The sequence below is a fragment of the Thrips palmi genome, unplaced genomic scaffold, assembly GCF_012932325.1.
Source record: "Thrips palmi isolate BJ-2018 unplaced genomic scaffold, TpBJ-2018v1 HiC_scaffold_15, whole genome shotgun sequence".
In the NCBI taxonomy this organism is placed as follows: Eukaryota; Metazoa; Arthropoda; class Insecta; order Thysanoptera; family Thripidae; genus Thrips; species Thrips palmi.
Window position 1 is genome coordinate 7,030,888 of NW_023144624.1, and position 12,228 is coordinate 7,043,115.

The following is a 12,228-nucleotide window of genomic DNA, read 5'->3' on the forward strand; positions in this document are numbered from 1 at the left end:
CCCCGGCCGCCCCCCAGCAACCCCAAAGCCAGCAGGAGCTGCCGCAGCAGCAGCCCGCGCCCCCGCAGCACCAACAACTGCCTCAGGATATACAGCAGGACGATGTGGAGGACCACGACGACCAGGAGGAGGGCTCGGACGACATGGGCTCGCCGCTCACCATGGACGATGACGAGGACGGCGACGAGGACGGCGACGGCGACAGGGTCATCTACCCGTGGATGAAGAAGATCCACGTTGCCGGCGCAAGTGAGTGCTCTCATTTGGATAGCTAGCAAAGCGGGCGGGAGTGCTCGCAGTGGGTCATTAGCACGGGGAGCTGCTGTTGACAATTTTAAAAATTACTGTGTTGAGTGACGTGTGTGGCTGATTTGCTTGCAAATCGAGGGACATGAACTATCAAAAACGTAAAGCATGCTGTACATTGTAGAATGAATATTGTCTGCAAATTAGTTGGAGCAAAAAACAAATGTATTTTTTACATCTATCGCAGGATGCATTTCATGCCCCTAGGAGACACTTTCTTTGAATTAATGAAAAATAATTGCCTTAGAAACGGCTTGGTAATCGATGTCAATTTTTAACATTGAGTCAAAATAATTTTAGTGAAAACTTCAATTTTTCTCTGGTCCAATGAAATGTTTCCGTGAGTGTGGGCTCTAGAAGCATTCTCTGCCTGCCACTCCATGCCATAATGTCGCCAGGAGTGATGCCCATCCTGTTGGAAACGACCCCCGTGCCACTCGTCGGTGCAAATGGCTCCGAATCGCTCCCCAAATCGGCCCCCGTCGTTTGCCGGGACGTTTTCATCATGAAATGGGCGAGCCCTCCCCTCCTGCGTTCCCGCGGCCCGCGGCCAGGCCACCTCTTCCTCCTAATGTCAAAAAAATAACGGGCCGATTTGTGGGTCTGTCAGCTGGGCGCGCGCGCTCGCCGCGTGACACGCCGTGACGTGCCGTGACGCGCCGTGTGACGGTGACGCGACGTGACAGCCGCGTGTATCGATCGCGCTTCCGCCGCGACGCCCCCTTAATTTGTCGCCGTCGTGTTTGGCGCTATTTCCGTGGCGCTCGTGCTAATGAGTTTCGGTTTGTTTACTTCTCGCCCCTCTCGCCCTGCTTCGCGCCCTCCTACAAATTCTGATCCGCCCGGCTGCGCGCGTTCGAATGAATCGCCCTCAATGAGGGCTTGTTAGACCTTTCAGCAGTAAATAGAAAATCAGATTTTAGATGGCTTTATTGTCATTATTACTAAAATTATTATCGACAATTCATTCTGGTGGCTGAAAAAAAAGTAAATTCTTATTAAGTAATTTTCACCTAATTTAAAAATTAACTTAAAATCAAAAATTTTGGTCTTGAAAGAAAGCCAGGTAAAAAATGTTTCAAATACCATAAACCCCCTTTTTCTGGGTGAAGGGCGGGCGCGTCAATCAACCACTTTTCTCTGTCACACAAGCACACACACACACACACACACACACCACATGCACGCACACGCAGGCACGCACGCTCACACGCACCTTATGTCGTGACGCGGCGTGGGCGGCCTCAGCTATCGATAGCAAGGTCGGCGGGCTGGCCGGGCCCCCAAGCTTGCTCGGCCCCTCTCGGCCCCTGGCTCGGCCCGGCGGCTGTCGATGGGGCCATTGCGATAGGCCGCGGAGCCTCGGGGGCCCTCAACGACTTCCGATTGGACAGCGGGGGACTTATTGGAGGCCTTATCTCACTGTCTGTTTAGCGCTAACAAAGCGGGGGAGGCCGACCGCTAGCTCACAAAAAAAATATGAGAGAGAGGAACCGTTTCAAATTCGCAATGAAATTGGAAATCAAAATCACGCTCAATTTAAATTTGAACTCTCATTTTTTTTTCAGTTTGTAAAAATAAAAAAATCACTCAGTAAAATAGGAAAAAATCGGAAATTTCCATTTTTCAAGTGCTGACAAAATCCTTTTTGTTAGGGTTCCTTTTCAAAACTTGCTGGTCTTTTTTCTCTCTTTTTATACATTCCACGGCGGTTGGCAGGCGCCTTGCGTGGCGCGCGTGCGCCTACATTTGTTGCCGACGCTAGGCTGTTTACGATACAGGGGTCAGCGCGGAATGGTTCCGGGAAGACAAGGCGCCTGTCGCGACGACGCGGACGTCGCCGACCACGTCGACCACGTCGACCACGCGGTGGCACTGCGCCATGCATCACCGGCCCAAAGTTATCGCCACTGCGCTCGGCCGTTCCGCGAAGCGGCCCGCCTAGCGCCCGGATTGGGCCCTTCGCGAATGGGTGCGCTTGGGCTTTCTCCTGCCGTGCTGTCGCTAGGGGCTTGCAGCTCTCCGAGTGTGTGAGCGTGTGTGCGTGTGTGTGTGTGTGAGCGTGTGAGCACGAGCACAGGGAACAGGTTGCCACGTTGTTGCCGTTTACGGCGCTGCATAAGAGCAGCAATTAAAAAGCAATGATTGTGATACTTTAAAAAAGTTGAGATGCACTTCTGGGAAGGGGGGAGTCGACCTGGTGCAACCTGCGAGGCGGGCGCGTCGCGCTCAGCCCGGATCGTGCGTTCAAGTCACCGCTGGATAGGACTCTAGCCACGCTTGGCCAGTTCTCCCGTATGCATAGTTCACTACGTCGTGCAATTAAAGTCAAAAACGAAGAAATTTGCCGATGACGCAGGATGGAGTCAGTCGCATAGAGGAATCCAAGCCACCTTTTCATTGGGAAAGCTCACCTCGCGAGGAAGTTACTCTGTGAACTTTCGTCGAGTGAAGCTTTCTTCTCTAATGATCGCATGAATGAAACGCAGTGGCAGTGGTCAGCCACGCCCGGCCAACCCTTTGTGCCGATCGCACAAAGTGAACAAAGACTGACCTCTTTCCCTTTGACCCACTCTCCGCGGTTCTTATCATTACCGTTTTCTGGAAACGGTGTATGTAGCCTTGTGTGGATGCATGTGTGTGTGTGTGTGTGTGTGTGTGTGTGCCCGTGTATGTCTGTGCCTGAACGTCCTCCGAGGAATGCTTCCTTGAGCGCAAGGAGCGTGGCAAGGTGTGTTTGCCATTCCCCTCCGGGCGTTCCGTTTAAATTTGTGGCGCCATGCGATGGCGCGCGAAGCCGTGCGATCGCCAACGAAGCCCGGCTCTCGTATAAATTAGCGGGACAGGTGTTACGGCACCTCCCTTTTACCACCCCGGACAATGTTGACTTTACAGCGGCGCGACCGCCGCGCGCGTTTTAATATCAGTCCCCCTAAAATACGATGCTGTAAAGGCGCCTTTAATGAGTATGGACACCGTCGAAATCATATTTCTCCTGCTTGGAGCGGCCGACTCGAAAGTGCCAATAAAGAGGCAGGGAAGGTACGCGGAACAAGATTGGGATAGTCTTTATTTCATTGCGTTTTCTTTTGCTTTTTTTTTGCTGCGCTGGTGCATGTGAAGTAGTGTGTCCTTGCTGCCTGCGAATTCACCTGAAAAACGAAAGGGAACGCGTTTCTCGCTTGGCTGTTGGCACGCATGTCCAGAGCCATTACCGTGCCAATCACTTTCACACAATGACAATGGCGGGTTTTGTTTTGAGTGTTTCGACAAGTTGCCCCATCTTTCTGCGGAAACAAACAATGCCAGTCATAAGGCGAGCCACTCTGTCCCCGCGAGCAGCACTGCGAGCAGGGACCTGACCCTTTGTGGCCATTGGCAATAAATTAGCCCCATACAACTCTTTGAGGTTGAGGTATTCAATTCATGTTCCCAGGGCCCCTCCTTGATCGCGCTCTTATTGTTGTTGTTGTTGTTACTGCTGTTTCTGCAAATTGCGCGGTCAGTGTCATTCTCTCGCAACACCGATAAAAAAGTTGAAGTCGTTTTGCAGGTTTGGCGAGCTGTCAAGCCTTCGTGAATTTGAAGCAATCGCTGAAGGCGGTTTGCATGGTTTTCACCACGTTGCCAACATGTGTCATTGAGAACAAATAACAAGATATGTTGACCCCTTGGGATGACATTGCCTGATGAAATGGCTTCAAATGTTTGATAAATGTTGGGTTAATCGCATCGAGATCAGCATGAAATGTTTCAATATTCTTGTGAATTATTGTCTGGCCAAAACAAGGGTGTGCACTCGTACTTAGAATTTCATTCAATCTCTTCGTGCAAATGCCCCTCCCCCCAAAAAAAATCACTGATAAAAAAGTAACTGTCTCAATGAAAAGGTTTTGAATGTCAGAAATTGGCATTGATTCTAAGCCGTTTCACATAATGTATTTTATGAATGAAATAGTTTTCTTAGGTTTTGTGTCTGAGCGATTCGCACAAGCTGGTCCTAGAACCCCATGAGGCCCACACACACACACACACACACACACCAAACACCCACGCAGGCCACCCCTTGCGGCCTGGGGGATAAGACGACGGGCAACAAATCTGCGTTGACGCAAGCCCCGCCGCCTCGCCGCCCCGACGCGACGCCCCGGCGCGTCCCCCGCCGCCGTGACCTTGGCAGTGACGACGATACAAATGGCCGCTCATTACTTTGGGTGGAGGGCCCTGCCCGGCCCCACCCGGCCTGCCACAACACGTGTTTGTCTTGCTATTTACGCGTGTTTTGGGGTGGTCGCCGCGGATCGCCGTTTGAGAGTGTGTGTGTGTGCGTGTCGGCGGGGCTGTGCGGCCGGCTGATGGGATGCGATTTGTACGAGCATCAAATGACACTCGCGTTTGATGAGGGGCCATCGATCTCGAGGCTGGCGTTATTCGCTTCCAAGGTGCGTGAGTGAATCCAATCCCCCCAAGCCGAAGGACAGCGATTTGTAAAATCGATGAAGGAGGCTTTAAGAGGCCGACCAACCCCACTACTTGAGGGAGGTTATGTGTGGCGATGAAGCAATGTGTATGAGTGCTTTGCTAGGATTGCCTTCTTCTTCGTTACCATTGCCAGGAAAATCGTGCAGGTGACGTTTTTGAGGACTCTGTACGCTCAAATAGGTCCATCATTTGATTTCAAAATGTAACATTTGCGTGGACTTTTGAGAAAGGGCTTGACGTATGCGGCGTCAGTTCGTCGCCCGAGCGACGCCAAGCGACTTGGTCTCTCCATGCCCCTCATTACGCCACCGACACGTGTCACTGACAAAAAAGGCGTCCTGGACCGGTATGGCCGTCCGCTGCGACCTTGCAAGGCATTCCGCCCCGCCAGCCTGCCAGCCCCGCCAGCCCCGCCAGACGATGCTTTGTGTTGTAAAGTCAGGAACAAAGTTTGGGACCGTTTTGCCTGTTTGAATGCTCTTGCTGATGATGCTGATGATGTGCTTGTCATTAACACTGTGCAATATCGTGCTGTTGATAGGTGGCGCGTATGGCTCGAGAACAGGAGGCGACAACGTCCTGAATAGTAGGTTCCAACTTTTATTCTTACCACATTTTACGTTAAGAATATTTGGCACCAGTAACTTCCTTTCTCTCGCTGCGCTCTTTCCCGCTTTTCGGCCGGGTCGCCTGTGACCCGGTGCTAGGCAGACGTAGGCAGGCCGCCCCGCGGTGGCCACACACTTTGATTTTTCGCAGCCCCGCCCCGAGGCCCCCGAGGCCCCGGAGGCGGTGGCCGGCCCGGTGGCGGCGGCAAGGCGGCGGCACGCAAAGGGAGCCGGCCGTGGAACGTGTCAACGTGTCCGCCGAAAACTGACCTACATTGGGCTCCGCGGCGGGGGCAGGGGGCGGGGGCGGGGGCAGGGCACCACCCACCGAAAGACAAATGGTGCGAGCGGGTTGCAGTGCATCCTAATGCGTGTTTACGGAGAAGCCATGCCCGGCCGCCTACGGCCGCCCGCCCCGCCGGCAGCGCGGCGTTGCCACTGTCGCCCCGCCGCCGCCCCGCCGCCCGACGTTGCCGAATCGCTGTTTGAAAAATCCTTTCGGACGCGTTGTCTGTCTCGTCGGGCCGCCGCGCGCGCACTTTGAGCCTCTCTCCTTCTTTCGTCTTCCTTCCTTCTCCGCCGCGCGACCTTCAGGCGTGTGGCGCTGCCGAGGTGTTCCGGGTCACTACTTCGGCGCGGCATGTACTTGCAAAAAAAGATCTAAAAATTGCTTTTGTCAACGGCAGTGTGTTTTTGGTTCCTCCTCGCCTAGATACACTTGCAACACGTTTCGATCCCGTTTTCAAAATTATCTTACTTTGGTAAACAGTGCTGGGCGTTCAGTACGACCTATCATTCAATTTCTTTTATTGTGAACTGATTCTTGAATCCCACTGAATACCATACAATCATTTCATTCATTTAATCCGGGCGACCTCAGAGTGACAATATTATTGTATAGCTCAGACTAATCTGCTAGACGATGTTCCGTTGTAACCCGCCAATGGCCCCTCATGGAATAAACAAACATTGCATCACGGTCGTCTGTGTGTGCGCCCGTGTGTGTGAGTGTGTGAGTCTGTCCGCTTCTGTGACTGTGTCTCTGTGTGTGAGCGTGTCTGGGTCCATCGTGACGTTGCATGATTGCTGGCGATGAGACGATGCGCCCAAGGTGACGGTCATCCAGTGTTGCCACGTTTTGCAGGGGGTTTCCCGCCCAAACTGAACGCCATTTGACGCTTCTGGATTTAGGACCCGGGTACAAATGGGTTCTCGAGTCAACATCGATTTCACATCAATATCGGTTTAAAGGGTTCGTAGGTGAAAATTTTACGCCACATCGACGTCTATCAATGTCATTTGACGACTTCTCAAAGACCCATTTCTGACCGGGTTACAGTTTTTCTTCTTTTCTTAAAAAAAATTAAATGAAAATGAAAATTAAAAGACTTGCGACACGGTAGGCGTTGGGTGGATTGGCGTCAAAGCAGCAAAGCAGCGTGGGTGTGCGAGGAGCATTGCGGCAGCGGATGGTGGCCGTGCGCGTCCTGTGCCGAGCGGCCGAGCACGCGGAGGAAGCGGTGGGCGTGGACGGGGCTTGCGGCCCACTTTGACATGGAAATTCGGCAAGGCTTACGGCACGCCGCCAGCTCAAGGCCTGTGAATTTTTCATACCACGGGCACGGAGTGACGGTGTTGAGCAAAGGGGTTGAAGAGGAGGGTCGGCTGTAAGGCCCCCGGATTACCGCAAATCCATTCCGCTCTGCATTCCGCGTGGTCGGGGCAGGGTCGGGGCTCCGGCCTGTCCGTGGGGCCCGAGGAATCCTGCTCACCGCGGTTCGGCCAGGAACCAGGACGGCCCACAACCAGCAAGTTTTCAGGAATTTGTGCGCCTTTTTTCGTGGTTGCACTAGGTTAGTCAGTCTGGGTCCGCCCGCAAGGTGGGGTGGTGAATGGACAGCGCGCCGCGCTGTGACTAATGACTTGGCAGGGGCCGTCCTCAAACGAGCCAACGACGTTACTACGATGTTCGAAAGGGAGACTTTGTTGTCTGTATTCAATTAAACGAAAAATTGGTTTTAAATTATGAGATATGTTGGCCCAGACTTGTTTCATTTCTTTTATTTTTGGTCAGTGTGTGTGAGAGAGTCTGACTGCAGCCATGCTGTGTCGAGGCGTATCGCGCGGTGGGGGTAAGAGGGGGCTCCGGGGGCCCAAGTCAGACGTCTGTCTGGCAGGCTCGTCTTCTGGACGGTCTTGTCTGGCACGGCGTGGCGTGGCATGGCGTGGCGGTCTGACCAGCCCAGCCCGGCCCAATCACCATGCGAGCAGCTGTCAGACGGGGCCGCATGCGGTGTCCGTCACACGAGGCCCCAGACGGTGCTCTTCTTTTTCCCGTCTTATTATTCCAGGCCTTCGTGTGTTCTCTCCTGGAGAAACCCCCACCCCCTCCGCTTGGAAGGAAAAATTCTTTCGCCTCCGATGAGCAGTGTGCTTTAGGGAGGAGTACACTCCAAAATGTCGGTGCTTGTCAGTCTAGCCGAAGGTTTAGAGCCTGGAATATTTTCATTATGACGTGATCTGTGGCGTTTTTGATGATAAGAGGTCAACCGAACCACCTTAAAAAGTCAGTTACGGTCAAACCATTGGGATCTTGCTCGCGCAGCACAAATAATTACAATACTTCTCTTATGACGCATCGGGTTGGTGGTTACCAGATCGTGAGTTCAAATCTTCATTATTTTCCTTTTTCTCCCTTTTCTTCCTTGCTGTTATTGTGAGGAGCCCTTGCGGAAAGAAGTGCCGGGATGGCGGCCCTCGCCCTAACCCTCGGCCCTCGGCGTGTGTGAATCGTTCACACGCTCCCCATCTCTCCTTCCCCTCCGGAGGGGAGCGTCAATCAGCACTCCCTCCATTCAATTTCTGCCGCCCTCGCCGATTGGCTGGCCCTCTTTCCCTCTCCCTCCCCGCTCTCTCCGTCTCTGTTCTCTGGAGAATTCCGCCACACGTCGTGCGTAGTGCGTCGAGGAGACTTCAAAAGCGTACCTCACGAAATGACGAAGAAAAAGTTGAATTTGTTGTGTAGTGCCCCTTTTTCCCGTTTTGCGGGCCGTCCTCCACCCGGTGTCGCTGCGTGCCTCTGGCGTGCCTCTGGCGTGCCGTCGGCCTGCAGTCCGCACCCTCCGGCCCGTGAGCTCTCATGAGCCGTGTGAGTCCGTTGAGCCGGCCTTTATTGCATTGTGGAGCACTGGCGGATCTTCGTAAGCCCTGCCTCCCCGTCGGCACCCCTTCTCCGAGCCACAGCCACTGCGTGTGTGTGTGTGTGTATGTCTGTGTGTGAGAGAGGGAGGGGGGAGGGCTGGCGTCAGGTGCTGCAGCTTGTCGAAAAGTTGGCGTAGTTTTCAAATCGAATCGAACGCGCAGCCGGAAAGGCAAAACAAAGGAATGAGCTTCTGCTGGCTGGGCAACCGCCATATTGAGATGAGCCAAGTGTTGTTGTTTACACACGGTGTCGCAAAAAAAGGCACAACATGTGCGCCGTTTCTCGCGTGATGAGTCTGGCTCAGCACTCCGTTAGCGTCCCAGTCCCAAGCCAGCGACCTCACCAATCCTCTTTTCTGCGTTTTTTCTCTCGTAAAGACCACCTTTAGTAAATTGTCTTAACTGACATTGCCTCAAAGGACGCGTCCAAATGTTCGTACTTCCGGCAGTGGTGCGCTCTTGGCGTCTGAAGCGGCTGCTGCCGGCAGTATCGTCCCCGGGCGAGGCCCGTGCAACATCTGGCAGCGCGGAAAAATAATCCATTTTCCGTGCCATCCCTCCACGAGTCCCTGGTCGGGCGGGATGGGCTCCGAGGGTGCCATCGTGCGGCCATTGCGCCATCCCAGCGTGATGGCAGCGGGCGGGCGGGCAGGCGGGCAGGCAGGCAGGCAGGCGGGCGGGCAGGCAGGCAAGCAGGCAGGCAGCCGGGCAGCCGGCCGGGCGGGCTGGCTGGGGAGGGAGGGAGGGACGCGCCGGCCCGTCCTACCCACTTGCCGCCCGCTAGTGCTGTCCGCGACTGACGTTGTTTCGCTGCCCTGAAAACCTCTGACACGCGCGGTTTTTGAACTTTTTGTCTATCGCTGATGAACATGTGAGGGCGTTGGCTTGTTGCGTCGTGAGCGCAGTGGTGATTGCCACTCTGAGAGCACCGACGCTGGACGTGGCACTGAATGTGGTTCAAATGGGCTTGTCCCTCAAGCAACGCGCTGGCTTGTCCACTCGGCTGACTCGAGTCCACGCACTGGCATCCTTCTTCAGCCCTCGCGCGGCCAGACAATTGACGCAGGATGACGTCAGACAGTTGGGCAGCCCAGTCTGGCCGAGTCGGGCCGCGGCGGCTGCGTCCGAAGCCATGAGCCCGCCCGTCACGAGCGCAGCAGCCTTCCCTGCCCCAGGAGGAAAAGGTTTGGGCGTGGCGGCTGTGCCCCGGGCTGGGCGAGGCGCGGCCGCCCTGGGTGGGTAGGCGGGTAGGCCCGGGGCGAGCAGCCCGTCCGGCGGGAATTCTTTCGATACTCGTCCACTGCCCGAAAGAAAGCGGCGTTCGAGCAGGCGGATAGAAATATAGGAGGGAAGCCATGGTTAAAACGTGTCCGGAAAGACTAACGCGGTGCTGCTCTGTTTGTTGCAGGCAATGGCGGCTTCCAGCCCGGGATGGAGCCCAAGCGGCAGCGGACGGCGTACACGCGCCACCAAATCCTGGAGCTGGAGAAGGAGTTCCACTTCAACAGGTACCTGACGCGGCGGAGACGCATCGAGATCGCGCACACGCTCGTGCTGTCGGAGCGCCAGATCAAGATCTGGTTCCAGAACCGGCGCATGAAGTGGAAGAAGGACAACAAGCTCCCCAACACCAAGAACGTCCGGCGGAAGACCAACCCGGCCGGCGTGACCACCACCGTGGCGGGCGCCAGTCCGAAGGGCGGCGCCAAGACGCGCAAGAACAACAACAACAACCGGCGGACGCAGAACAACAACAAGGAGAGCCCCGACATGGACCTGCCGCCGGAGGGGGGCGCGGTGGGCAGCGCGGGCAGCACGGGCAGCAGCGGGGCGTCCCCGGACCTCATGCACCCCCTGGCCGCGCTCAGCCACAGCCTGGCCACCAGCGGGCACTCCAGATCGCCGCCGTCGCAGGGGACCACGCTGTCGCCCCCTGGCGGACTGAAGCAGGAGCACCTCGGCGACGGCCTCCACCACCACCACCAACAGCAACAGCACCACCACCTCATGGGCATGCCGCACCAGCAGCAGCACCAGCAGCACCACCAGTGGGGCAGGCACAGCTCGGGTGGTGGGCTGCTCGCCGACGGCGGCACGTCCCCGTCGTTGCTGCACCAGCTCGGCCAGCTCACGCCCCTCACCCCCGCCATGCCCGCCATGCAGACGTGCTCCCCCGTCATAAAGTCAGACTACGGACTCACGCCGCTGTAGCGCCGCATCCCAGTTCCTCTTAGTTGTTAGCTCCCACGCCGTGATTCCTGCCATCACTGCCACACTGTAAGTGTCGCCAATTCGTGTCGGAACCAACCCCGTGTACATTTTAGGTGGAAATGTTGACAATAATGCACCAATGCAGCGCGCAGGCATGTCGGTGATATTTTATTTTGTGTAGTCAGAGGACGCCCCCTGTCGATATGTGTTATGTAAATAGGAAGAGCATTCAATTGTGATAATCCCTGTAATCAGATGTTTGTTTCGCCATTTTAAAAGCCAGAAGTTTAGGTAAATGATTCCCGTAATGTGTTTGATCATGTGTGACTAGATGTACATGTAAATAACTCTCCGTTTAAACCAGTGCCCACATCCAGCGGACACCGTGAGAGTCTTACCTCACGGTTACAAACGTTACTGTCAATTCTGTATGTTTGCGAGAAAGATGTCTCTTCCTTTCTTGACATTGTGTTCGTTACATTCGTGCAGACACTGCTGAGTACGTGACATCGGCTCATTTTCGTGATAGGTATTCTAGTTGCAGCGATAAGAATGACCTTAAGCAGCCAAGTTAAAATTTAACCATTTCATGTTGTGATTTGTTTTGGGTTTTTGGAATGGTGCTACCATTTCAACGTGACTTACTTATCTGCCTCGTTCTTCAATAGGTCCTATTTTGAAATTATTTATTATAGAAATATATATTATACTAAAATGTTTCATGGTTCTTGACATTAGTCGAACAGAGTGCAGAACGTACAACTTGGTAACCAAAACAGGCAATTATTTCTTCATGTACGTAGGAAAAAATGTACAGATAAAATACTTATCTATGATATTTTTCGGTAAATAAGCTTTTGGAGGAATTGGTGCGATGAGTGTCCTGTGTATGTGAGGTGTTTTAGGATTCGGTGTTGTAACTCGAACTTCTTTGTGCCATCGTTATGTTTTCCTGATCCTGGATATTTGGTTTCATTAAATTTGAGAATTTTATTGTGCTTGCAAAAGTCGTGATAAAAGAGCTCAGTATTTTTACTTTGAAGAAAGTACTGATACAAATTGTGTCATAAGGTATTGTATGTTTGTAATTTAAGTCACCCATTGCTTACTTTTAGTGAATGCAAGACTGGCGCACATTGTAAATACACATTTTATTGTTGTCTGATTTTTAATTGTTCCTTTAATGCAAAATGTTATTTTGCAGAAGTTTATTAGTCATTTCGTTTATAGTGCGTTTACCTCGGGGACGCAAAACTTATATCCACTCTCTCCACGTTCCGTTGCCCATCTTTATTACGTGCCACAATAGTCTAAGCCGTTGTCTGTCACAAAGTTGCTTTAGACAGTCATCTGTGTAGTGTAAACGTGCTCTACAATAATGCAACCGAAATGTACTAAAAGTGTGATAATTTCTGTTGGA

The 12,228-nt window shown here is 53.5% G+C and overlaps 1 protein-coding gene across 2 annotated transcripts; it reads left to right on the forward strand.

Moving 5' to 3' along the window:
* Positions 1-18: 18 nt before the first annotated feature.
* LOC117641526 (homeotic protein deformed-like) lies at positions 19-12,228 on the forward strand. Of its 2 annotated transcripts, XM_034378938.1 has the most exons (3): positions 19-249; positions 5,330-5,374; positions 10,006-12,228. In XM_034378938.1, the coding sequence occupies exons 1-3, from the start codon at positions 144-146 to the stop codon at positions 10,806-10,808; spliced, it is 954 nt and encodes a 317-aa protein (XP_034234829.1). In that variant the 5' UTR covers positions 19-143; the 3' UTR covers positions 10,809-12,228. The 2 variants fall into 2 exon arrangements, with proteins under 2 accessions (XP_034234829.1, XP_034234830.1); XM_034378939.1 differs by lacking the exon at positions 5,330-5,374.

Excerpts from the sequence above, each read along its gene's own strand:
- LOC117641526 (XM_034378938.1), top strand. The coding sequence starts at position 144 with ATGGGCTCGCCGCTCACCATGGACGATGACGAGGACGGCGACGAGGAC. Across the intron at positions 250-5,329 it reads GATCCACGTTGCCGGCGCAA|GTGGCGCGTATGGCTCGAGA; the intron begins GTGAGTGCTCTC and ends TGCTGTTGATAG. Across the intron at positions 5,375-10,005 it reads AGGCGACAACGTCCTGAATA|GCAATGGCGGCTTCCAGCCC; the intron begins GTAGGTTCCAAC and ends TGTTTGTTGCAG.